The sequence below is a fragment of the Cyprinus carpio genome, chromosome B14, assembly GCF_018340385.1.
Source record: "Cyprinus carpio isolate SPL01 chromosome B14, ASM1834038v1, whole genome shotgun sequence".
Taxonomy (NCBI): Eukaryota; Metazoa; Chordata; class Actinopteri; order Cypriniformes; family Cyprinidae; genus Cyprinus; species Cyprinus carpio.
This window is the reverse complement of record NC_056610.1, coordinates 10,675,251-10,701,974: the sequence shown is the minus strand read 5'-3', so window position 1 is coordinate 10,701,974 and position 26,724 is coordinate 10,675,251. Positions and strand designations below refer to the sequence as shown.

At 39.6% G+C, this 26,724-nt stretch overlaps 1 protein-coding gene across 6 annotated transcripts; it reads left to right on the top strand.

The window, feature by feature from the left end:
* Positions 1 to 4,135: 4,135 nt before the first annotated feature.
* cxxc5b (CXXC finger protein 5b) lies at positions 4,136 to 18,725 on the top strand. Of its 6 annotated transcripts, none has more exons than XM_042738033.1 (3): positions 4,136 to 4,327; positions 8,813 to 9,839; positions 17,031 to 18,725. In XM_042738033.1, the coding sequence occupies exons 2-3, from the start codon at positions 9,015 to 9,017 to the stop codon at positions 17,073 to 17,075; spliced, it is 870 nt and encodes a 289-aa protein (XP_042593967.1). In that variant the 5' UTR covers positions 4,136 to 4,327; positions 8,813 to 9,014; the 3' UTR covers positions 17,076 to 18,725. The 6 variants fall into 6 exon arrangements, with proteins under 6 accessions (XP_042593967.1, XP_018942546.1, XP_018942547.1 ...); XM_019087001.2 differs by lacking the exon at positions 4,136 to 4,327 and adding an exon at positions 4,940 to 5,326 and having other exon boundaries at positions 8,813 to 9,847; positions 17,034 to 18,725; XM_019087002.2 differs by lacking the exon at positions 4,136 to 4,327 and adding an exon at positions 4,941 to 5,326 and having other exon boundaries at positions 8,813 to 9,847.
* Positions 18,726 to 26,724: the final 7,999 nt, after the last annotated feature.

Sequence of the window (26,724 nt, the reverse complement as noted above, 5' to 3'; positions counted from 1 at the left end):
TGTGATTTTAGTACCGGACTGCCTTTTTCAAGAACCAAATTAGCTCCTACTCCGGAGCATGGTCTAACCAGCACAACTGGTACTACCCATGACATACTGTAAGTAGACATTGATTGGCCAAACGCAGGCGAAAACTCCCTAACCCACAATGATTTAAAAAGCTGTGTAAACATACTGTAAACATTGTGTCAACTTATTTCGCAAGTATGGAGAACAGAGATAAATGAACGGACGCTGAATTGCAGGCACTTGTAGCAAATGTAGCACTGCCAGTTGTCGTTGGAGATTCTTAGTCCTCCTTTCCGTTCTTTCAATTGCTTTACGTATACGTCAACGTTCCATGTCCATTATTGTGAAACCCCCGAGACACAACAAAAACACAGCTCCGATCACAGCGTCCTTCATCCTCCTGTTGTTAACGTTGTTCTTCTTTGTTTTTGTTGTTGAACGCCGTGCACAAATAACGTCGCTGTCGACTGGCTTACGTCACATCCTAATACACACTGTTGGTGCGAATGCAACCCTTTAAATGGTACTGGGAAATAGTTCTCGCAAAAACATCCCAGTACTTTAGTAATGTACATTTAGTTCTGGAACTAAAGTGGTGCGAAAGGCCCTATTGTTAAAATAGTCCATGTGACATCTGTGGTTCAACTGTAATTTTACAAAGTTACGAGAATACATTTTGTGTGTAAAGAAAACAAAAATAAGACTTTATTCGACAAATCTTCTCTTCCTGCATCACTGTCCTCCTCCATTATCGAGAGTAGTGACGCATGCTCTTAAACAAGGTGCAGCACATGTGTGTGTGTTCTACATCAGCAGGAACGAAGGTCTACGAGTTTGGAAAGAAATAAGGGTTTGTTTTTGTTTTTGTCATTTTTGGGTGAACTATCCCTTTGAGTGTGTAAGGGGATGTTTGTATTGCACTGCACTATTTTTCAATCTTTTTTTCCCATGAAAACATGCACTAGATGGATTTGTTTGGCCGTCGCACTTGTGTCTTTTGCAGTGCTTTGTGCATGATGCAGCATTATAAAAACGTGATGCTAAAGTTAGGGGGCATTCACACAGAAAGTGTTTCTCCTTTTCAGTGCTCTACTTTTCCAAGTGTTTTTCAATGAAAATGTTAGAAGGATGTTTTTGACCACTGCATCTCGCACATGACACGATGTTCTAAAAATGCGACACTCAATTTTCAACTTTTCAACATTTAAAAAATTCATTTCAAGACCCTTTTCTTCCATTCCACTTGCTGTGTCTTGCTTTTTTCAAAGCAAAAACACATTCTAAGTGAATAGCCCCTTTGAACTTCAGCTTAAAAAAATAAATATATAAATAAAAATACACATGCGTTCTGTGTGATTGGCACCTATATTAATGTATTTATTCATGCATGCATTTTTTTTTTTTGCTACAAAACTCGGCACAGTGATCATAAAGTACTGAAATGCGGTTATACAGTGTTCTAAGTTGTTTATAGCTTGTTGTGGGTGGTTGCTAGGGTGTTGCTAGGTGGTCAAAAACAGCCTTTAAGTCTTACATTTTGACATAGTTCTAGGACCATATTACAGAAACCTGTTGTTATGATTATCAAGGATGGTAATCAGTGAGATATATTTTTGCTGAATTCAGGTGGCTATTTCAATGTAAATCTACAAAATTTTCACAGTTTTTTCATCTGCTAGGTGAAAATTGCATGTCTAATTGCTTAGAAAAATACCAGCGTAACTCTCCTGAAATATGCACACTGTTTTAGCTATAATTCATCTCCGAAGCACAATTGGCATGGGACGAGGAAAGTCTCTAAACAAATCTCTAAAAAAGAAATTGCTTGTGAAAGTGAGACCAATAACAATACTATTAGCAGTCTGTAGGTTATTCCTTGTCTAATAAATATTTTTGAAATAGTATGTGGATGGGAGCCTGGAGATATTAGTCATTAAAGAAAAGCAAGCTCTGACAACATGGTGCCCAAAACCACGGGTAACTCACAGGAGTGAGAAACAGAAAGAGCAGAAGAAATAGGGAAAGTATCTCATGGGAGAACGAGTCTACTGCATTTCTGCGTTCGAGAAGCAGGCCGACGGCATTCCTCAGCGTCTGAGAAAACTGGACGTTTGCTCCATTTCTTTCTCTCTTTTTTTCCCTCCCTCTCTCCCTCGGTCTCTATGCTGTCGTCTTTCAAGTGGGTTTTATCCCCTCCTGTGGAGCGGGTCATGTGTCTGGCTGCCAGAGAGAACCATGTGACGTTAATCCAACGTCCTCATCCACCCCCCTCTTCCCACTCACCACCACACACACAACACCAGCTCAGAGAGCAGGGGGGCTGAGGTCTCAAAGTTATCTGGGAATTATGTGGCCACAAGGATAGGCAAGTGTTTGTTTATTTACTTGCCCATTTTAATGATCTATCATGTGGCTTCGTTTGGAGATGATCTGTTATCTGTCACATAGCACGGACGTCTCGTCATGCTCCAGTGATATACCAGCTCAATACTAAAGGAACGTCCTCCATGCAGGGTGAACTCAGGATGTGATGCAACTCAGGATCCAAAGGTCTGATCAATGAGCTCACAAACAAACCTGGCTCAAGTCAAGCATCCTGGAATAGTTTTCTGAATAGTCTACTTACACACTAATTGGTACAAAATGCTAAAGAAAAACAAAGATAAACAATAATATTGATATTTATGTTTAAAAAATATTATCATAAGTATATTATAGTTTATCATTTTTATTTATATATATCCTATTATATATGTATAAATATGATTGCATAAATCTCAATTCAATTCAAGTTTATTTGTATAGCGCTTTTCACGATTCAAATAGTTGCAAAGCAACTTTACAGAAAATAAAGTTTCTACAATATTTATTAGTAGCTTATCAGTGGTGACTGTTAATGTACATATGGCAGAAATGTACGGGGAAAAAATCAATTAAAAACATAATCAATCAGATGATGAACATTATTAACAGCAATTATTATAAGATGCAATCAAACTTATAGCAAAATTTGGTAGTTCTATATGTTGTTTCAGGGTTCTATTCAGGTCTAATCTATTCATTTTTTCTTATATCTTAATATATAATTTTTTTAAATATATAATAAGTTATATTTGTAAATGATAATAAATTATAATGTGTGTAATGTATTTGAGGTACTTTCAAGTGCCTTGTATATGTGATATGTGAATATTCATGTACTGTGGTATATATCAAATTATCAAAGTACCATGTTTTTGGACACAACTATGATGTAATACCATGGTATTCGTTGAAATATATACTTTTGAGTGCCATTCCTTACAAAAAGTACTGTGGCTGTATCATGATATGAGTTCCAAGAGCTGTATTATACTTCCAAAGATACAATGGTATTACCATGGTGAATGTCCAAAAACATGGTAGTACCATGGTACTGTTTTATAGGTATAATATAGTAATATACATATGATATGATACCATGTTTTAGGAAACTATGGTATTTCATAAAAGTAGCCTATTTAAATGGAATACGGATAGCCTACAACCATACATTTAAGCACAACCATGTATGTGTCCAAAAAACAGCATTACCATGGTACTTTTTAGTATATATATATATATATATATATATATATATATATATATATATATATATATATATATTATGTACATACCATAGTAGGCTATATGAAAAATCATTGTAAATAGTCCTGTATCACAATATTTTTGGACACAACCATGATGGTAGGCCTATTTCTGAAGTGCCTTGAAGAGAAATGTAGCCTAAATACCATGGTATATTAATCTGTTCGTACAGTACTACCATGGTATATCCTACACAACGTCTTGTATGTGGAAACTTTACCCCATACGCTTAGAATAGAGTTTAGCTTTTTGTGAATATAAAAGAAAAGAAAAAAACGTGATGGGAAGTAAAGCCGTAAAGTAGTGTCACTTTACTCAAGCCTAAACTTTCCCGTTAATGCAATTGTGGAGGACTGTAACACGCAGCCCCCTCAAACCCGCAGCCAGCAGCAGCGCCGCGCTGATCGATCCGCATTGATCGTCCCTGACGAGCTGCTCCACTTTCCAGCCAATGCACGCTCGCCCGTCTGCGACTGGGAAGAAGCCCGAAACGGAGGAAAATTTCTGCCGCCCTGGCGGTGTCACTTCCCCACACTTCAGCTGGCCGCCTGCCAGACACACAGGACGCTCACAAGAGGTGGAGTGGACTCCAAGCGACGAGGAGGAGCGTCTGCGAGCGACTGGACTGACGGACAAACGGCTCCTCGGTCACAGAGAAAGCCATCAAACACGGAGAAACACGACGACTATGGTAACAAGTCCAGTACCTTTGATTTCTTCACAAAGATTATTGACTATATGCTGAATGTTAGAGAAACTGAAATTAATGTATTTTTAGGGGTAGTTTATGGGTGTATTAAATAAATTAATAAATTAACTATTAATTAAGCTATTATTAATTCAAATAATTAATTTAAAATTATACTTAATCAATATATATATACAATATTGGTAGTTGCTCTTGTTAATTGCATTAATACGTTGCTTTGATATTCATTAGTTATAAAACATTTAATAAAAAGTGAATATTGATATAATAAAACTAAGTAAAATAAAAAAAATGACTAATACAGTGTGTTGATTTTAAAGGCATTCATAAAAATAAATCAATATTAAAATATTACTAAAAAACGAATTAGTATTATTAGTGTTAGAATATTATTGTTATTATTATTTAGTTTTCGTGAACGTGCAAATATTATTTACAATTTGCATTTTATTTTCATTAACAGAGCAGCCAACAGGGTAATATTTCAGATGAGTGAATGGTGGAGCCGTGTTTTGCATATTAAAATATCAATCAGCCCCAAGTTCCTGGAAAGCGTGAATGTGCAAAAGTTCTGATATAACAAATCAATCCCGAGCGCAGCCATAAGCCATTAAGAATGGAGTCAACAATGGGCTGCGTGTCCAGCCCTCTCAAAACTATACTTCATTCATTATTCCGCTCTCATATGCGCAGAGAGACAGACAGCCTCACCGCAGACAGCCCTCGCGCTCATCCACACCTCTTCAAGGTTTATTTATTTTTTCCCCGACAGAAAGTCCACTTCGGTTTTTGTGTGAAGCTCCAAAAATCTATGAAATGTGTTTGCATGTTCTTCTCCGGGCGCGAGGATGTGGAGGTGGGATAGAGAGACGCGAGAGGCTGGAGGAGCGCACGCGCTCGCTCTCGGACAAAGTGCGTTCTGCGTGTATCTGCCGGTGTTTGGGCTTTATTGAAGGAAACAACGAGAAGAATTCAGTTCGGGTGAGCATTTGCTATCGTTTGGCTCTTTTACCTTTTAATCTCTCTCTCTCTTTTATATAAATCTCCGCAGCGCGTGAGAGCACCGGACCGCTCGGACAGTCGGAACGCTCCCCTCGGCTCACGAGCGGCGCGAATGAAAAGACGCTTGTGTTTGCAAATATGCAGATACCCTATGCTTATCAAAGGGAGGGCAATGAGACTTTGTTGAAGACTGTTCAAAGTTACGATGACATCCAGCCAAGACGAATAAGTTGGCAGTGAAATAACGAGGGAATGTGCTTAACCAACGCGACGTGTTGGCGCATACCGCGCGCTGTCACCATAGACACATCGCTCGAGATGAGACAAAAGGGATTTTGTTTTACTTTCTAAATGATCTGCGTTACATCTGCTTGACAATTTGCCCATATGCATTAGATGCATTGGTGCAACTTTGCCACGCGTAACCAAATAGGCGCACGGAATAGTTACATTTACGGGTAGCCTGTTTGTTTGTTGTTTGGCTGTACCGTGGTCACCGTAAACATACTATTGTGACATTTTCTGTTTTTATTGGTTGTCTGGATTAAAATATGAGGGATTTACCGAGCGGGAATGTCTGAATTATTCAGAATTCCTCTTGGAGAGAGGTAAGTATGAATGCAAGTTATATGTGCTGTTTATTATTAATCCATTATGAGTAACATGCAAACTTTTTGTGTGTGGGGCGCATTTGCATTCATATTCTTTAAATAATCTAACCTGAATATATGCAGTTAATCCAGGTCTGTGTTTGGGATTGATCTGGGAAGGGTTTAATTGAGGTGATTGTTTGACAGAACATGTAGATCTTGATAAGCAGGTCATCTTGTTTAGCCAGAGTTGGGCTATTTGTGCAGGATTGGCTATTGTTCCCTGGTGATGTCCAGATCTCTCTACGTCGCGCTATTGTCCCTCTGGCTCGCCGCAATACTGGACACAGCAATTTCCATGTGCATGTGAGCCTTGTATGTTTGACATGCATTAGACACCAGGCAATTGCTGAATGGGCATTTTAACTGTTGCTAGGAACTTATTTATCTGTAAGCTGGGTCAATAATTTACTGAAACCCTCAGTAGATGCAGCTTTTGTCCTGGTTTACCTGCAGATGAGGACTACCTGTCTCCAGTAAGTTTTGATGTGACTCCTTAATGTGGATGTGATGTAATTGTAATTGATATGGTCATGTGTTTTGCTAACGGATAGAGTGCCCTGTAAAAGTGTTTTGCCAGGTTACTTATAGTAATAGTCTGCCTCATATGGTTTTAATCCGGTCAGATATATTATTTAATATGATTTAATCAACCTTTAGGCAAAAGGATTAACCAATTAATGGATTTTTTTTTTATTTTTTTTTATTTTTTTTACATTAGTAAGAAATAGCCTAAAGGAATAACCAGGGCTAGTTATCACTATGTTGAATATGTTGAAGAAGCTAAGTTTCCTCTGTTGTTAGCTGATATTATCACATGTTGACCTATTGTGACAGCATGCTCCTGTAGTGCATTACTGATTTTAATTTTTGCATTATTGACTCACTATTTTCCTAATTAATGCTGTACAGTTGCTTTGACACAATCTGTATTGTTAAAAGCGCTTTATTATAAATAAAGGTTACTTGACTTGACTAGCGTGTCACACTATGGGGAAGGTTGTCACAATGAAATCTGCCATTAAATAACAAAAGTCACACAGTAAAACAGTTATGAATCCAAAATTAATGAAACATCAAAATGGAAATGTACAATAGTATTAAACCATTGTTATATGAAAATGTGAAAATATATTGAACTAGATATTTGAAACCAATATTTAACACTTTATAGTTACTGAGACAAATTCCCCGTGTGACAACCAGCTCAACTCTACCTTACATGCATTATTTATTTATTTATTCATTCATTCATGCATGCATGTTTGTATGAATGAATGGCCGGTTACCACATCTTCATGGGCAGTCACTCAGCCTAAATAATGTATTTTTTCTCTAATTATTATCAATAGCATGATTTACTGTGGCTTTGCAGTCAATTGAAATGTTAAGTCGTTGATGAGCGTGTGTACGTGCGTCAGTGCGGCTGAGCTTGCACCTAGACATCCTGATTTCACTGTCGGCTCACCCCAGGGGCTTTGCGCTTGAGCTCACGATTCCGGTTTCGTGATAGAACAGACCGCCTGTGGACCCTGATAGACGTCTCTCACTGAAGGGGAATTGCTGTCACAAGGAACGGGCTTTTGCACGTAAAGGTTATGAAATATAACAATTTAACAGACTCAAACCGTCCAATTCAATATCCACACAAAATCTTTTCTTTTTTTGCCATGAGCATCACAGTCAGTTTCAGTTCCTTGGAAGAACACTGAATAAAGTGTAATTGTCACTAAATCAGATATCTAGGACAGATGTTCTGTATGAAACATAAATGTTGGCTAAGGAATCATAAAAATGGGTCAGATGAGGCCACAGCGAGCATGTAGATTATTTGTCACCATGAACTTGGGCCTATTTTATCAGGACAAAACAATAAACAAATAAAATGTGATTTGTTTATAGGCATGATTATTTCAGATGAATTAGATACGTTAAAATGTTTTTTAGCTGTTAGGGATGAAGTGTGATGCTGTGCTGTGAGGAATCACACAGATATTCATTTTGCGGTTGACAGGTGAGGCCGGCGCAATGTGTTCTCCATGTTCTTTAGGTTTGGATATACACTACTGATTAAAAGTTTGGAATAATGTTTGGTAACACTTTATTTTAAGGTGTCCTTGTTAAATGTTACATGTACTTATTATTATAATAACAATAAATTATGTGTAATTACATGTAAGTAACCCTAAATCAAACCCTAATCTTAACCCTAACCATATAGTAAGTAAAAAATGTTTTTAAAGTAGCCTCCTGTGCTCACCAAAGCTGAATTTATTTAATCAAAAATACAGTAAAAACAGTAATATTTTGAAATATTATTACAATTCATAAGAACGGTGATGCAAAGCTGAATTTTCAGCATCATTACTCCAGTCTTCAGTATCACACGATCCTTCAGAAATTGATCTAATATGCTAATTTGATAATCAAGAAATATTTCTGAAAACAGTTACTGCATAATATTTTTTTGTGGTAGTACCATTCAAAAGTTTGTGGTTGATAAGATTCAAAAATAACAGAAAATTTGTATTTCAAGTAAATGTTGTTCTTTTGAACATTTTATTAATCAAAAGATCCAGAAACAAATTTCAGCTTTGCATCACAGCAATAAATAACATTTAAAAATATATTAAAATAGAAAACAGTTATTTCAAATTGTAACAATATTTCAATGCTTTCACTGCTCTATTTTGATCAAATAAATGCAAGCCTTGGTGAGCATAAGAAAAATCTGAATTATTTCTCTCTGCATGTACGATACATTTATTCAAACCACTCTGGCTTTAACCTCTTTGTGCATTATCTTCCCTTCTAGGATTCTCAGGCCTTAGTGAAGGGATCCGTGAGATGTTCTTGAGGCTCGACTAGTGTGGACTGCCGCTTCAGTGGTCTGATTCTCCAGCTGTGTACACGTCAATCTCATCTTGGCATTGGTCTTTGTAGGAACGTTGCAACTCTATCCTCTGTTCATCCTAAGCTCCCTCATCTCCCTTTCCCTCCCCCTCACGTCGTGGCCCATGTCTGCCAGTGGAGGGTCCATGGAGGGAAGTCGACCCATAGAGGATGAGGAGGCGCAGGACAGCTGTTGCGGGGATGAAGACTCATCCCCGGTGGTGGAACGGAGAAACCGCAGTGGCATCATCAGCGCTCCACTCAGCAAAAGCCTGAAGCGCTCGCGAGCTCTCTCGCAGTACATCGCGACCTGCTCGGCTGCTGCTGTTGCCAGTGTCGCGAATGCTAACAGACTTGCTCAGAGCACTATGGTGGCGCCGGGCGTCAAAGCTCACCCTACTGCCAGCCAGCACAGGTCACAAGTCGGGTATGCCAAACTGGACCGGGGTGCGTTAGTGTCCGGCCTTCTGGACTCTCCGAGCGGCCTGCATCTCGCCCAGGCTGCCGAGCTCCTGCGAAGGGCGGGGATGCTGCTTCCTGTCAATGACCCGTCCAATGTCAGTGTGGGTGGGGACATGGAGACGGTCTCGGCTTCTGATTCGCTGGGCAGTGTGATGGACTTCCCGTTGCTTGGCAACGGCGGAGTGGGCGTGAGTTTTCCGTATCACCCGGGGCTGTTCATAATGACGCCGGCGGGAGTGTTCCTCGCCGACGGGGCACTCTCTCACGTGACAGGTGCGTCGGAACACCAGCAGACACAGAGCGAGATTTCATCGGCCATCAGTGCCAACGGGAAGAAAAAGCGGAAGCGATGCGGCCTGTGTCCACCTTGCCGGCGCAGGATTAACTGCGAACAGTGCAGCAGCTGCCGCAACCGCAAAACCGGCCATCAGATCTGCAAGTTCCGCAAGTGCGAAGAGCTCAAAAAGAAACCTGCTGGCGGGCTGGAGGTAAGATGGTGAGCAATGCACAGTAAATTCATAAAAATTATCACTGAATGCTAGCAGGATGCAAGCTAGCATCATCTGCATGGGCACCACAGCATAATGCTTGTGCTAAATCAGTAGGCTACACTTCTGATACGTTGCACTGTGATGCTCATGCACGTGGTGCAAGTTTGCATAATTTCTTGATTCTCTTCCCTCGTCTCCTTATCGTTTCCTGTTCGCTCTACTAATCCTGTGGATAAAAGCAGCAAAAGTTGAAAATAAAAGTTGTGAAATACAAGCAGAGCAAATTTCTTTGTAAATAATTTGTGGAATCAGTTTTGTGTTTATGACTTATTTCAGTTCAGTGCAATCCTTTATGTAATGGATTAATGGAAAAGTATGGATTTTACTATGTTTTTTTTTAAGAAATGTATTATTATATAATGTTATTTTAGTGCAGTTAAATTAAAAAACAAATAAGACTATAAAACTATTAATTCTATAAAATCATGACCTCTGACACATATGTAAAATCTATAAGAAAGTATTTTCTACCTTCTGAAAAATTTATGCTACTACTTAAATGTTTGATATCTTCTTTTAAGAAATTAAAACTTTATTTAGCATGAATGCATTAAATTGATTCAAAGTGACAGTAAAGGCTTCATTTTTAATAATTCACTTTTTAACAAATGCTGTTATTTCCACAAAAATTTTAAGCAGCACAACTGTGATTAACATTGATAACAAGAAATTTTACTTGAGCAGCAAATCAGCATATTAGAATGATTTCTGAAGGATCTTGTGACACTGAAAACTGGAGTAAAGATGCTGAAAATTTAGCTTTGCATCACAGTAATTAATTATATTTTAAAATATATTAAGGAAGAAAACTGTTTTTTTTTAATGTAACAATAATTCGCAATATTGCTATTTTTACTGTATTAAAAAAAGCAGACTTGTTGAGAATGAGAATTCAGAAAGAAAAATTTATGACCCCAAACTTGATGTTTGTCTCACTAAATAACTGGTGACCAAATAGATCCATCTCACGCTTGTGCATATAGAGCAACTTAATATCATGTAACTCTGCACAGTTCATGACTTCTTAATCTATTATGTTTGCCACAGTGGCTTTACATTTTTTCAGCATATATTGTGATTAATTCATTTAATTAATCTGGGTTTTTTGTAATTAATTTGATTAGAATGTTTAATCGATTGACAAGCCCTAGTTTTTACAAACAGTCCACATAGAAATTAATGCTGCTTGTGTTTCATAAATTTTTGCATAGGAACATTACTCATCCTGACGAATGGCAAGCAGAATGCAGTTTCCCATCTCTCAGGCAGCGTAACTTGAGATGTTTCTGCCTTGTTTACAGGCAGGTTCAGGTGTGGGAAAATTAGCTCTGAGTATGTGCTGATGCAAGCTAGTTAGGGTCTAACTGTGTGAGAATGGTGTCATGGTAAGATTGGTCTAGTTGGTTGCTTATTTTTTTCTTGCAAGGAAAATGTTAAGGCATCATGATGTTCCACAGGTAAGGTTCCCCTTCACTGTTCACTATGATGAGATGATTCAGAGTTTCAGCTATCACATTTAATGAATTTGAATGAATGTGACGAATATAAAATGTTGAAATAACACCATGTTCCAACCAGGCACAACGCACAAGTTTCTAGCATTAAGTGTTCTGTCTTTACTCAAAGTACTGAATGTGGGACTTTGGACCATTGAGATCTCACAGTGGGCGAGGCTGCACAACACATCAAGACAATAGAATATGGTGCTTTCAAGTCATATCAGAAAGATTGTATTTACAAGCTCAACGAACATGAACGCGACCACAAAGTCGTAATTACAACTGGGAAACCGAGAATTGGGGTGTGTCAGTGAGAAAACATGTCTGATGCAATGGATACAGCATCTTTATTAATGGTAAATTCCTTCAAATGAATGTAATTATTATTGTTTTATTTTACAATAAACTTAACTTGCATATACAAAATCCCATATTACTGTACAAAATACTGAAAAATCCCAGTGTGTATTCATTTTGTAGATGCAGATTTTAAAAATCATTTTATATAAGTTTGTAATTATTTTGTTTTATATATTTTTTAAAAGATAAGCTGTTTAGATATTTTAGTTTAAGACTAAGTTAAAACAAGACTGTTTTATATATATATATATATATATATATATATATATATATATATATATATATATATATATATATATATATATACATTTTTAATTATAATTAATTGTAATACATTTTAATATAATTTTATATATAACAAATCAAACAAACAAAAAAAAGTTCACTGTCTTGCTGTGACTAAAGTGATTTGAACGCACTTAATACACACACATCATAATTACAAATTTCCCAGGAGGACTTGAACACCCCAAAAACATTTATAAAGCTGACTTTGGAAATAGCGTACTAGCATACCACTCATATTTATTACAAATCTTCTGTTTCTATTCATTATATACTATGTATATGTTTGAAATGGAAAACTAGCATACTATTTACTGAAAAGTGTGTACTGAAAACTATAGACATAATTCCACAATAAACTGTTCAAACAGTAGTAAGGTAAACAGTTGTCACATTGCATATGACTGGAATGGTAATGGTAAAAATGGTAATTTTGTCTTTTTAATTAAATTTATGATAAAATAGGATAAAATATTCTTTACTGTAACAGGTGTAGTATTGTAGGAAACTGTACGTAGTGTTTATAGTATACATACTATATACTAAATCGCCCCGCCCACAAGAGAAACTCATTGGCTCAAAATCCTGCTCCATATATCTGTATGCTAAATATTAAATAGGTTCTGATACTGTTGCATGTGACCATGTTTTTACTTAATGCTGCAAACTTGTTCTAAATGTTTGACTCAGGAACAGTTAATGAAAATAATTGTGTGACTGGTTGTTTTTTGCAGCATGGCAGTTTTTATTTGTGCATATGAGTTTGTTTTTATGCATGTTCACGTACATGCATGTGCATGTGTGCATCTCTGTGTGTGTGTGGCAGCCTCAAATGGTCCATCTGGCCTTTGCGTCTGTCATCTGGAGTGCCAGGTGTCAATGTGTCCCAGAACCCCTCTCTTTCTCATCCTCCAGAGGCCCTGAACCGCATGTGTGTGTTTGTCTATTTGTGTGTATAGCGTTGCAGGAAGAGGCAAACACAGCCCCGGTGAAAGTCATTATGAACTGCGTGTATGTGAGAGGGGTTGTGTTTACGTGTGTGTACTGACCACTGACCAGGTTTCTTTGAGAATTACAGCAGTGAGGAGGTAAAGATTGAGGTATTGGTGTGCGCCAGAGCTTAGAGGGCTCAGTTTGTGTGTGTTTGTGTTTATGTGTCTCTATGAAGTCTAAGGCCCAAAATACACACAGTTTGTGAATACAAACATTACTAGCTGTTTTCACAATTTGTAGAATTCGTAATATATAATGTAAAACAAATATGTTGCCACAAGGGACGCTATATATAGCATTAGCATAAATATGTAGTGATATGTAGTGTAATTTAAAGTTAGTCAAACTGGACAATTGTTTATGGATAGGTAATTCTTACGAGGTCATTCACACAGATTTTTTTTTTCTTTTTTCAAAAACATGGGAATCAGGGCAGTGGAAGAAAAAAAAGATGCCATTTTAAAGCTACACTATGTAATTTTTTGTTGTAAAGATTGAACAAAATTTAAATCATGAATGAGCGCATCTTAAAATGGTTTTGTCTCACCCTAAATCACTATGATAAGACTATGTTCATTTATATTTTAAGAGCCATCGGGATGGATTTCCTAGGAAACTACATATTTTTGTCATTCTCCTGTGCTTATTTTTTTTTGTCATATCTGTAAATAAATAAGTTCAGGCAACTACTATATATAGTGGGAGTAGCTTGAATCTACAACAAAGTTCCAAATCCAGAACCAAAATGAGTTTGCAAGCTGAAAGTCAAAGCAATAATATTCGTAATAAAACATGAATCAACATATATGAATAGCATCACATTTGTTGTGCACTTGGTTCACAAAACAATGTTTGTTGGTAACAGTGCCAGTCTTTAAACCAGTTTCTACTTTGGATTGTTTGCCTATATATCTCTATATTGTTTGCCTATATATTATATGGGCATTATTTTTTTAGGCCTATTTTTTTCTCACACTGATAAGGCGATCATCTGTAACCAGGAGCACAGTGGCGCACCTAAACCCATCAGATTCATCCATGCAGAGCTGAAGCACAACTCACATAATGACCAACATAATGTTCCTCTGTAAGTTAGTAGGTTTTTGCTTCCATATTGCTGGAGGGCCAAAAATTACACAGTGTAGCTTTAATTTCAGTGTCACATTTTAGAATGATGTGTCATGCGCAAGCGCTTTGGGACAGTTTGCTTGTGATGCATTTGCATACTTGTGTAGTGTATACTTTTAGCTTAAAACCCCGTTCACACGCTCCGCAATTGTCCCTGCATTTTGCTAGTTCCTGTACTGGTTGGTCACTAGCTGGTGTTGAGTTCTTGTAGCTCTAAAAGTAGACCATGGCACTAGCAAATTCAAAGTCATGGGTTCGATTCCCAGGGAATGCATGAACTGATATAATGTATGCCATGAATGAAATGTAAATCACGTTGGATAAAAGCGCATGCCTATTTTATAAATGTAAATGCAGTTACCCTAATAACACATATGAACATCACTAGCATTAAAATGACATTACATGATGTCATTGAATCAGTTTTTTAGTTCTAAAAATTAATATTCTGGAGAAAGCAAATGCAAACAAATTGCATATATTTCTCTGTGTGTGAGTGTATGTGTGTGTGTGTGTGTGTGTGTGTGTGTGTGTGTGTGTATTATGTGCTTTTATTGACAGTAGGGTTGGTTTGGTTGAATAAGGCATAGAGGACTTATAGAGTTTAAAGAGCCATTATTGACAGGTCTCAGTCAGTGGTGTGGGGGTCTATTGACTTCTTGATGCGCGTTTGCGTGTGTGTGTGTGTGTGTGTTTGGGATGGATAGATGTGTTTTCATATGTACTGTAGGGCCCTTTTATGTGTTTTGAGCTAGGTTAGGCGTGTTTTTTTGTGCGAATCCCATTCGATTTCTGGCCATTGATCTTACCTTGCATGTCATTTATTGAAAATTTTGTTGATGTGTGTGTACTGCATGATGACACATCTCACTGCGTCCGTGTGGCAGCCAGTATCTCGGAAAGTCCCTGATATAGCTGGAAGCAGAAGGAGATTGAGTGGGTGGGGCCTCAGACATTGCCCGCCAGGCCCCACCCTTTCCTCTTGTAGAGGAATCTCAGTCTCACAGCCGGACGGCTAAAAGTATTTTAGGAACAGCGTGTGTGTCGGTGTCTGTGTGAGAGAGACAAAAACAGGCAGACACACAATATATCAACATATACCTGCTTACATTTATATACATATACTCTTTGGACACTTTAGTGGTGTTTGCTAAACCAAATATCACTGTTAATATTGCTCATACTGTTTGTGCTACAGACATATCTGTTGTCTCAAATCAAGACTTGTTGAGAAGAGAGAAAAACATTTAAAAAATGCTAGCAAGTCCTTTGCACTGCATAGCATCACCCTAGCAACCACCCATAACACCTTAGCATTGCTGCGATAAATTCAGCATTTTATCTACTGTATGTTCATCAAAGACAGACTTATATTTCAAAAAATATAAATATATATATATAATTGGTAATTGGTCCAATATAATATTATATATATAGGTCTACTGATAAACAGCAACATTTGGTGGATCTCTTTAAAAAACTACTTTAAAAAGTAGGTATTCACATAATAGTAATAATAAAAAAACAATAAAATAATAATAACAATTACTGTTGTAAAAAATCTGACATAATAATAACAATGTAATTGCAAAAATAATAAAGTAGTATTATTAATAACAATTACAGCAGTAATAATAAAATCATAGTATACATTCTGATTATTTTATTATTAATAATAATAATTATTATTTATAAATTATATATAATGTATATATTCAAAACACTTGTCTGCATTTTGTTGTATAACAATCATTTGTTTTTTTGGCCAAAAATGAGAAATAAATAGAATTGCATTAAAATAATAATAATTATAATAATTAGTTATTATTATTAATATTATTGCTGTTGTTGTTTTATCATTATTGTAATTATCAGTATTATTATTAAAATACTCATAATGCATGTTGTTTTATTTGTATTACAATAGTCGTTTAATTAATATTGTCAAAAATCTGAAATAAACAATAAATATGACTGCAGAAATTATTTAGATGTTAAAAAGTGGAAATAAAACCAAAATCAGATCTGTTTTTATATTAAAATCAACTGTATGAGTCCCAGTTTAAAAAAAAACTGTCTGTGTGTAATGTTTATGGTGCTTTTGATCCTCTATTCTTACTGGCATTCTTGTGTATTGTTTATGTGTTTGTGTGTGATGTAGAGACAAGATGATGGGTTAAAAAATAACCTTCGAAATTAATCTGGTGAGTGTTTGTGTGTGAGTGTAAGTCTGTCCATGCACTCACGCTCTGTCTGATTGGCCATGTGCATGGGCCGACAGCCCATCTGTGTTGGCTTGTCTATGGGGTCGATGAGGGAAAAGGGGGTCTGGATGCGTGTGTGCACGCACACAAATGCCAAAGCCCTGTCAGAGAGTAATGAGAGAGTGGGAGCCTGTGTTTGGGAAATGGAGAGAGGGACTAGGTCATGTAAGGTGAAATCATTGCCTGTGCATGTTACTTCATGATGAAGGGAACGCTCCCCTCCCTCTTTTTCTCCCTCGGTCCTTCGTTCTTTCGTTCTGGACGTCTTCCCAGGAAACACTGCCGTTGTCTCCACTCTCCCAAAGTCCCACAGCCATAGACTACCCCTGCCCAGTCCCAAAGCAGGCTGGGAAAAAATCTGCCATTTGCACCACTGCGGTATTTCAGCCCTTTACAGTCTTAGCAAGTCTGGCTCCGCAGAAAGAGAGGGATTTGAGATGGAAAAAGGAAAAGGTCTGGAGATGAGGCTTGAGAGTCCAGTTTAATGGGACATTTCCCATTTTCTTACTGCTACATTGTTAGTGTTTATGTTATATTATCAATGACTCACAGTGTTTTCTTCCCTTGTTTCCTTCCTTTGTCTTTCCTGTCTTTCCAAGAAGGTGATGCTGCCAACCGGAGCTCCTTTCCGATGGTTTCCGTAGGGTAACTGGACCCTCCCCCCATGAATCCCATCCCATAATGAAGGACTCCCAATGGACAGCGACGGCACTCCCACTAGGAAAGCTGTGGTGCTTGTAAACACTGGGTGCAAACAAACAAATAAAACAAACGAAGAGCGGAATGAAAGCACTATTTGAGAACGAACATGTCCTGAACCAAAAATAAACTGAATGGCAGAATGTCATTCCGTTTTTCTTTTTTCCTGTGTTCCATTTTGGAACCATATGAGTTCTACTTCGGAATCTTGCCCTTTATTGGATGCTCTGGAACTATTTGCCGCCAAATGGAAAACGGACAATCATTTTTATTTGTGTGTTTAGTGGTTTTGTTTGTCCATGTGTGGAGAAATGCCGTAATTTTGTTTAGAGAATGTAATCCCAAGGCTCTGTTTTTAAAGCTTGTGATAATTAAGGAGCACTATTGTAATTTAGCACAGTGGTTCTTACTGACTGCCTCAATGTTACGATTGCCTTTTTATGTTAAGGTTTTTTTGGGAGGGTTGTTTGTTTTTTTTATTTTTCATTCAAGTTTTCAAGATGCTCAATATTTGATACGAAGACGACCATGAAAAACATTCTAATGTAGCATCCCTTACTACAAACATGTCTGAAAGGTCCTTTTGGGTTTGATGATGTTTATTTGTTTTTAAATGCTGTAGGCCTGCTGATATTGGATGGAAGGTAAACCTGATGGAACTAAACTATATAGACCAGCTATGCGTAGGACCTGCCTCCTTTTTCTTGTAGCCTCATGGGATTGGTCAGATGGAAGACATGGCCCTTAGCAGACCAGGACCTCCAAAATTCAGGAAATTATTGATGTGTAATGATAATATTTCTAAGATTAGAATGTTTTATTGCTGAATTACCCCAAGACCTGATCTCCAGTACTCCTTTAAGTCCTTTTCACATAGTTTGCGTCATTGAACATGTACAATTGTTGTTCTATGATGCTTAAAATGTAAACTATTTCAACTTAAACTCCATTTGTCATTGAATTTTCATAATATAGACAAGGATTACCAGATAATACCCCATTGTGACACCTTGAGCTGTTGACACAACATCTGTCTAGAGCATTATGAGAAAAGTTTCATAAACTCTTGTTTGACAAGTGATTTCCTTTCTGTTGTAAGCTCACAAACATGTTAGCACTTTCATTTTCATTGTGAACGGTTCTCTGGTTTCTTTCTGCCCAGTAACCATGTAAACTCACCCTTCTGTAAGCTATCCGTAACGCGTTGCACATGAGCATCAAAGCGCGTGATGCTTTTGTTGAGACACGTATTGGGCCTATTCATGTGAAAGGGGCTTAAGGGCATCCACGTAACATGGACACCAAGATGAATAAGTGACTTTTTTTTTTAGCTGTAATTGTCGTTTTGGTGTTTTTTCCCTTCTTCTTCATGCTTGAATCCTACTGAACAGGTTCGCCCCAATTCTGATCTAGATTGAGTGAAATGCACAATACCAAAATTATTTCAATTTAAAATCCAAAAGCACGCCATTCCCGTGCCGTATGGGGCCAAAATTATCGGTCTGAGTAAATGAATGCATGTATATGTGTCCAAAGCCAACCATTCTGAGGTCTTGGCAGTCCTCAATTTAATAAATCGAGGTGCAAACCAAATATTTCTATAGTCGTTGTCGAAATATGTCAATTCTATAGCATGTTTGCATGGTGAAACCACTTTAAATGAATGATTATTGCTTGTTTTGAGCTTCAGTAATGATGCTCTTTGAAACATGCTTATTTGATATTTTGGTTTAATTTTGGGTTTGCCTTCACAAAGAAAGTCATGGACGGAGGAAGTCATGTGAGGTGAAATCAATGAGCACTCATAATTTTCCTCTGACTGAACCGTGTGTGAGTGTGAGTGTGTGTTTGTGTTGTGGGTGGGTTAAACCAGTGAACTGAGCGTGATATTTTTGTCCGTGGTGTAGGAGTGAATGAGAGTGTGAAAGCTTTTTTTTTCTCTCTGCAGGCCGCGTCTGTCTGTCTCACTCCTCGTGGCCATCAATCCGATGAGAGCGAGCGAGCCAGAGGGCCGCATGGGGAGATAGCAAACGCAGTGTGTGGGGGTTGCGTAGAGAGTGGGCCGAGCATGTTTTGTTCTCCTCCAGGTGCACGGCCATCAGAAACAATTTTAACGCCGCCCTGCCCCACATGCAACGTCGAATCTGTATATCCCAGCAAATCAGATTCGTTAGCATGCAATTTAGGGTGCTTGTGCACATCTGAAATGATGGCCCACGATCACAGAGCGGCTGAGGGACGCTGCAAAGGCTCCTTCAGTCTTATCAACATCACCCAGACCCTTCTGTGCTCACGTCTGCAGCTCTGTCCAAAACACACACATTTGCAGCTAGGGCGCCTGCTCTGGCCTCTCACTCAAGCGACGGGGCGCGCGTAGAGAGAGAGCGCGGTAACCAGGGCGATGGTTGATAAGATATTCGCTCCCCCACGGTTCATTCGTTCCAGGGGAACAGGAGCACGGCGCTACTATGGTAACGGCAGAGCGAGATGTTGCGCTATAATTGGTGCAGTGCTGCGAGCAGCATAGCGGCACTTCCAGGTGCGCGTGTCAGCGCGCAGGAGCCACGATATTACACTCCCGCTGGGAGACGGCGGAAAAGCACAACGTGTCCGGTTCTCATCTCCTCTATCCTCCTCCTCCTACTCCCCTATGTTGCTCTGTCCTCAATAATCGTCAAAAATAGTCACAAAATAATCGCAGCGTGATTGTAAATGTTTAAACTGTATCCATTATTTTACCTATAATCAAGTTATTGAGGACGATTTTTTAAACTTAGCCTAATGGAGAATAGCGTACCATTTTACAATTCATATCGATGAGTAAAATTGTATTTGTCTCTGAAATAGGCCTATTCATTCAATTTTAAACTTTTAAATTACTTAAATAGTTATTTTTATCCTAAGCCTCTTTTACAGTTAACTTTAGAGCACAATTAAACTGTTGTGTATTTAAAAATTATTTTCCAAAAAAGTGATTTTTGAAAAACGCTTTTGTTCGGACCGAGTCCCAAAACACACTTGTAGCCAATCAGCAGTAAGAGGGCGTGTCTTGCAATGATAGAGAGAAGAGAGCACTCAATTTGAGTGCACAGGACGGATATTAGTAGATTGACTATAGATTGAGAGATGGCAGATAAAAAAGGTGAAAACATCAGAGAAACAAAACATTAAAAAGAAGGGTTACGATCAGGCAAGAGGTAGGACCCACGTAAATATCGGAGCAACTGTCCAGCGGTGGAGAGAACTCAAGGAGCGGGAAGGCCTGGAATCAGATGCAAAGGTTGTGTTGTTTTTTTCTTTTTGATAGGTGAGTAATGTTAATTTTGCTTTGTTTCACACAACTTATCCGTGTTGGCTTTTGTTTGAATATGCATAACATGCCATGACAGATCGTTGTGCCTCTGTTCGAGCGGGATGTGAACCGATCATCTCTTCCACTTTACTAGTTAAAATATGAAAAAATCTTGAATGAACATAAGAAGGTATCTTGTTTTAACTGCAAAAAGAGTCAATGCACACAATTTTTCAAGTTTAGGTCCACCAATGTTAATCTACTCCCGTCTTCTTCTTTTATTTAACTGGCGGGCATCATGCACATGTAGCCACCTACTGTTCAGTTTAATATACTATAATCTACGTCTTAATGCGGTTCCCCCTAGCCTAACGCCATAAGGACTCAGGTGTTCAGCTCTTCCTTCTTTTACTCCCCAGTTTGGTTTGTTTTTTGTAGACAAAAATGGCAAACTCGGTGTTAATGATTGGTCAAATCGCCTGTTAGTCAAACCAATGTTGTCTTTGGTCAAACTCCCTGTGAAGGGTCAATTGGAATTTAAGAAAAAACATATTTGGACATAAACGTTAATCATGTGCTCTCTTTCTCCACATATGAATGAAGTAAAGCTTCTTCCTGAAAATACAGTTGAACAGTTACCTTTGTTTATGATTCCCTACAAACAAGAGGTTCTTCTTTATGATAAAAATACCAGTGTTCAAGTAAAGTAGGCCTAATGCTAATACGTACAATAAACAATTATTCTACAAAGTAATATAGTTTTATAGTTTTAGTCAGCATGAGAACAAGAGAAATTGATGTTACTTAACTGATTTTACGATGAACAGTAAAGTTTAAATAAGTTAAAGTATCTAATCCTGCTGGATTATGGCCAATAAGCAAGCAGCTATTTAAACATGCATTTGGTTTGGCTCTGTTCTCTCTTGTCAAATATCCTGTTTCATTTAGAAATAAATAACATTTCAGAAGAACTAGTTGCACCACGCTTGGATGACTGTTTCCAAACAGGTTTCCCTAGAGCAAGCTGTGTTAGCAGTACCATTTCAATGATGCAGGCAGTGCATCTTCTTTATCAAAGATTGAAGAGATCCATCGTGACATCATGGTAAAACAACAAAATTGTCAGCAACCTCAAAAAGTTGTACTAAAGCTAATTATATACACGGTTCTATTTGATATGCCATTGTATTGTATTCACTATTATTTGGTGTACTTTCATTGCTAAATGCAAGAGCTTAGAGGTCAGTTTAATTAAGTAATGACTTCTTTTACTGTAAACAACAGCAACAAAGTTTCACATGGATTCATGTTGGTGTTAGTTGCCATGGTATCAAATCATTTAGAGTCTAAGGACATAAACAGCCCTCAGCAGTATATCTAAGTTCTCATTTTCCAGTAATTACAGTAATTCCAACAATGACGGGAATGCAACATAATTTTGGCTATTTACAGTGTCTCGTCCAATCAGAATATAGAGCCATTTTATGAATTTGAAGAATCAACCACTAATTCAGAGAAAAGGAAACATGCTGACGCTGTCATTTGAGTTCATTTTAAGCACACATTGGAAACACTTTGCCTTTTTAAAGGGACGTGTAATTTTTTCTCTATCTGCAAAAATACAGATCTTTTTGAAGTCAAACCTCACATGGTGACAGTGCTTTCACAGGCCAATCTACCAGAACGGAGGCTCAGAAGAGGACTATCAGCACAGACGGAAAGAAAGATTTCTTTTTCCTCTCCTCGAGATTGCTGGTCCCCCTCAACCCCCCTTTGTCCTGGCAGTGTCTGGCTTTAATTGCGTACGGTGGCAGAGAAACTCTGCTGGCCACAGTCAGGTCTCTCTCCGTGAAGAAGCCATCTAATTCACCACCCCCCCACTCAATGCCGCAAACACGCAAGCCGCACAGCTGACGCAGAGCTGAATCTCCTGCAATCTTTTCTCTATATTTTCACTCCTTTGTCAAACGTGCAATACACAAGACAACATCTTCCATGTTTGCACAAACAAAATATGAAACCACACACAAAATGTCGACATAGTATATATTTATATTCCTCTCTGGCCTAGTGGGCATTTGTCCAGAGATGCACTTTTATTTTTTTGGTGTATCAACTTACACCAAAATTTTGGTGTATCAACTCTGCAAATTACCTTTTTAGTACTGTGAGTGACAAATAGATCAAAATGTGACATTGATTAACAGTGTTGTGCATTTGTATTTGTTTATTTATAAAAGAAGCTTTGTTGATTATAAAAGGAGCTAGTTTTATTGCCTTATGACCTTTGGTCTTTGTGTTTAAATGGCTCTCATTGGTTGATTGATTTTTCCTAAACATATGGCTTCAGTTTCATAATGAGGCATTAAAGGGATAGTTCACTCAAAATGACAACATTATTCACCCTGAAGTCATTCCAATTTTATCTTCTTTATTCTTTATTTCTGTTATTTTAAGCATGCACTCAAGCTCTGGAAAGCCAGATGGATGGATAGATCTGATTGGCTGTCAATGTTTTTTATTTTTTATTAGCTGGAAAAAAATTGTTCTTGAAGGGATTGCAGATGATATTATTCCTCTGTGTCGTTAACTTTATAGTTATGGTGTAGACTTCACTATTCTCAATAAATTCGAATGGTTATTAAAACTCTATAGTTATTTTTATCATTCTTGAGTATCATTCTTCGGAGATTATCTCGTTTGCCACGGTGGGGGACGACGACAGTCTCGATGAGGTGATGTCTCTAATGGCATCTGAGAAGGACTGGGCCCTCACTCTGAAGTGGAGGGACACGCTGCTTTTCAGAATGAGCTCATCCTGATTCTCACCAGGGCCGTGAGTGATCTCAGTCTAGAGTGGGAATCCCCCAACGAATCAGCTAAGAGCAAGCTGGATTTGTGGTTCCTTCACTTGGGCCACTGAGCTGCCACTCTGAGGAAGCGAGCCCCATTCCTCCCCGACTTGCACAACGAGGTAGCTAAGGCGTGGGCTGCACCCCAGTTGGTTCGAACTCATGCCAGTGGGTCAGAGATTTTCACTAAAGTCAACAGAGGCCCTGCCATCTGACCGCTCACATCGCAGACGAGGCATACGCCACCTCGGGAGAAGCAATCTCGGCACTTCAGACGATGGCAGTGCTCCAAGTTTTTCAGGCACAGCTTCTGAGGTCCCTGGACAAGGGTGGAGTGGATCCTGAGGTGTTTAAGTATCTATGCGCGGCAACGGGTTTTGAACTAAAAGCCATGAAGAAAACGCCCAAGGTGATCGTACGGAGCATGGGCTACATGGTGGTGCTCCACTGGCATCTGTGGCTGACACTCACTGAGCTAAAAGGACGCGGAAAGGAAGGTGCTGCTTAACGCTACTGTATCTTCCTCCAGCCTCTTTGGAGATGCTATGGACGCTATCGCGGAGCACTTATCCAAAGCACAGAAACGCTCCAAGGCAATGAGACACTCCCACGCCATGCTGCGGCGCAGCCCCCAGCACATAGTCGATCGCCATCTTCTTCCAACCTTCCAACCAGACCCGGAGCCTTTTGTTTGTGCCAAAACAGAGGACTTCTTGGCTTCAAGAAGGATGGCCATCCCAGGGGAGCTCCTCCATCAGAGAAAAAGCCTCGTTCCTGATGGGAGGGTACGAAGGAGGAGAGTGACGGGCCCACCGCGAAGCGTCCGAGATGTTCTCACAAAGTCCCCTAGATGGTTGCAGGCCGTGAAACCATTCTGGCTCACCATTCCCCCGTGTATCTGGTGATGCTCACGCCCCTTTGTGATGTGTCGAACCCCCGCCACCGCAGCTCACTCTCGACACCTCGCACATACACACGTCCATGTCACTCACACATTCAGCAGAAGACTCGCGATTCCCGTTAATCAGCAATGTATGACCCTCGCTACCATACAGCACTCCCATTCGTCCAGTGAGTTTTCTGAACGCGACCCCAGTATACAATGGTGTTGCTCAGAATACAGAAGGTGAGGCGCTCCGCCCTCTGTATCATTTTGTGAGTGCATGGTGGTCTATTCCAGGCATTTCAGATTGGTTGCTGAATTTAATAGAGAACGGTTACATACTTCAGTTTCGGTGCAGACCACCACAGTTCAATGGCATGGTCATGTCGACAGTACCAGCACACAACGAGCTGGTGCTGAGGCAAGAAGCGAAACGCGTGATAGAAGTGGTCCCATTGAGCGAGAGAGAGAGTGGGTTCTACAGCCGCTACTTTGTGGTTCCAAAGAAAGATGGTGGTCTCCGTCCGATGTTAGACCTGAGACCCATCAACCTTGCATTATACAAACGCACTTTCAAAATGACAACACTAAACAGATCCTCGCGCAGAAGATTGGTTTATTTCGGTGGACCTGAAGGACGCATATTTTCATATCCAGATCACCCCTTGACACAGGCACTTTCTGAAATTTGCATTCGAAAGCACAATGTATCAGTTCACAGTGAAGCTGTTCGGGCTAGCGCTGGCACCGCGCATGTTTACAAAATGTGTGGATGCGACACTTTCCCCTCTGAGAGCGAGTGGAATACACATCTTTAATTATTTGGATGATTGGCTGGTGTTGGCCCATTCAGACAATGTGCTCAAAAGGTCTCTGCATGAACAAACAAAAGAGCATGTTACGGCCCAGCCAGTCGATCACGTATCTGGGGGTGCAGTTTGACTCGGTCTCGATGAGAGCACGTCTGGGTCAGGAGCACATACGAGATTTAATGTCTGCTCTGAATGCTTTCAGTCCGGGCCATCCGGTGGCACTGAAAGAATATCAGAGGCTCTTGGGAGGGATGGCGGTGGCCGCGATGGTGTGCCACCTCGGTCTACTTTATATGCACCTTCTCCAGATATGGCTGAAAACACAGGTACTGAGAAGGGTCACAATGGACATGTTGACGACAGGCCGGGAAGCTTATTGTGACAGCATACTGGCCTCTGGCTACTGGATGAAGTCGTAGAGAACGTGGCACATAAATTGTCTTGAGCTGAGAGTGGTCTTTTTGTCGTTCCTCACGCAAGTCCGGGGGCATCACGTGTTGGTTCACCTGGACAGCATGTTGGTGGTATTGTACATAAACCACCAGGGCGGGGTACACTCGAGAGCCCTTTATGAATAGGCAGCATGCCTTTTGCTGTGGGCCGATCACCATCTACTCTCCATTCTGGCAGCACATATCCCGGGCTGCCTGAACAGCGGCGCGGATATGCTATTGAGGGACTGGATTCCTCACGGAGAATGGAGACTGAACCCTGAACTCAAGACAATGAGGCTGATCTGGAAACATTACCCTCTTTTCTTCTCTCTGTCACACTCTCCCCTGGGTGGAGATGCACTCACGGTGCCATGGCCGAATGCCTGTCTGTATGGGTTCCCCCTGCTGAAGACTTTGTCACAAGTGCTGCAGAGGAGAAGGCACAGTGTTATTAATCGCTCTGTACTGGCCAAACAGGCCTTGGTTTCCCAATCTGCTGGAGATACTAACGGATCCCCCCTGGCTGATCCTGTGAGATGGAATCTCCTGTCTCAGGTGGGTGGCTCGATATGGCACCCCAACCCTGAATGGTGGAAACTTCATGTGTGGATGGTATGCTTGTTGTCTCGCCATGTGATGGACACGATTACGAGACACCTGTATGCTTCTAAATTGGCAGTGTTTGAGAGATGGTGTGAAGCAAATGGTCACGACCCGGAGAGCTGTCTCGTGCCTGACATTCTGGATTTTTTGCAACAGTGACTGGATGGCAGCATTATGCCTTCCACTCAAGTTTTATGTTGCAGCTATCTCAGCCACTCACGCTAATATTGACGGGCGCTCAGTGGGAAAACACAATCTAGTGATCAGATTTTTGAGAGGTGCAAGATGACTAAGACCCTCTCGTCCTCCTACGGTGCCATCCTGGGATCTGGCTCTGGTGCTGGGGGCGCTGGCCCTTCTGCCTTTTGAGGCACTTCAGTCTGTAGGCTTGAGAGAACTCTCACTTAAAACTACACTGCTGCTTGCCCTTGCGTCAGCCAAGTGTGTGGGGGATTTACAAGCGCTCTCTGTGAATGCTGACTGCATGCAGTTTGGACCAGGTGATTGTAACATTACGCTCAAGCCGAGATTAGGCTACGTGCCTAAATCGCTCTCGACACCATTCAGAGCGCAAGTGCTGGTGCTTTCTGTTTTCACTCCAGAGTTGGCAACCACACCGGATGGTACTCCTCATCATGTGTTATGTCTGGTGCAGGCTTTGCAAGTTTACATTGACCGCGTGGCTCAGTTTTGGCAATCTGAGCAGCTGTTTGTATGC

Bases quoted from the DNA above. Each gene is read 5' to 3' on its own strand.
- cxxc5b (XM_042738033.1), top strand. From the start codon at position 9,015: ATGTCTGCCAGTGGAGGGTCCATGGAGGGAAGTCGACCCATAGAGGAT. The intron at 9,840-17,030 runs GTAAGATGGTGA...TGTCTTTCCAAG, and splicing joins AACCTGCTGGCGGGCTGGAG to AAGGTGATGCTGCCAACCGG.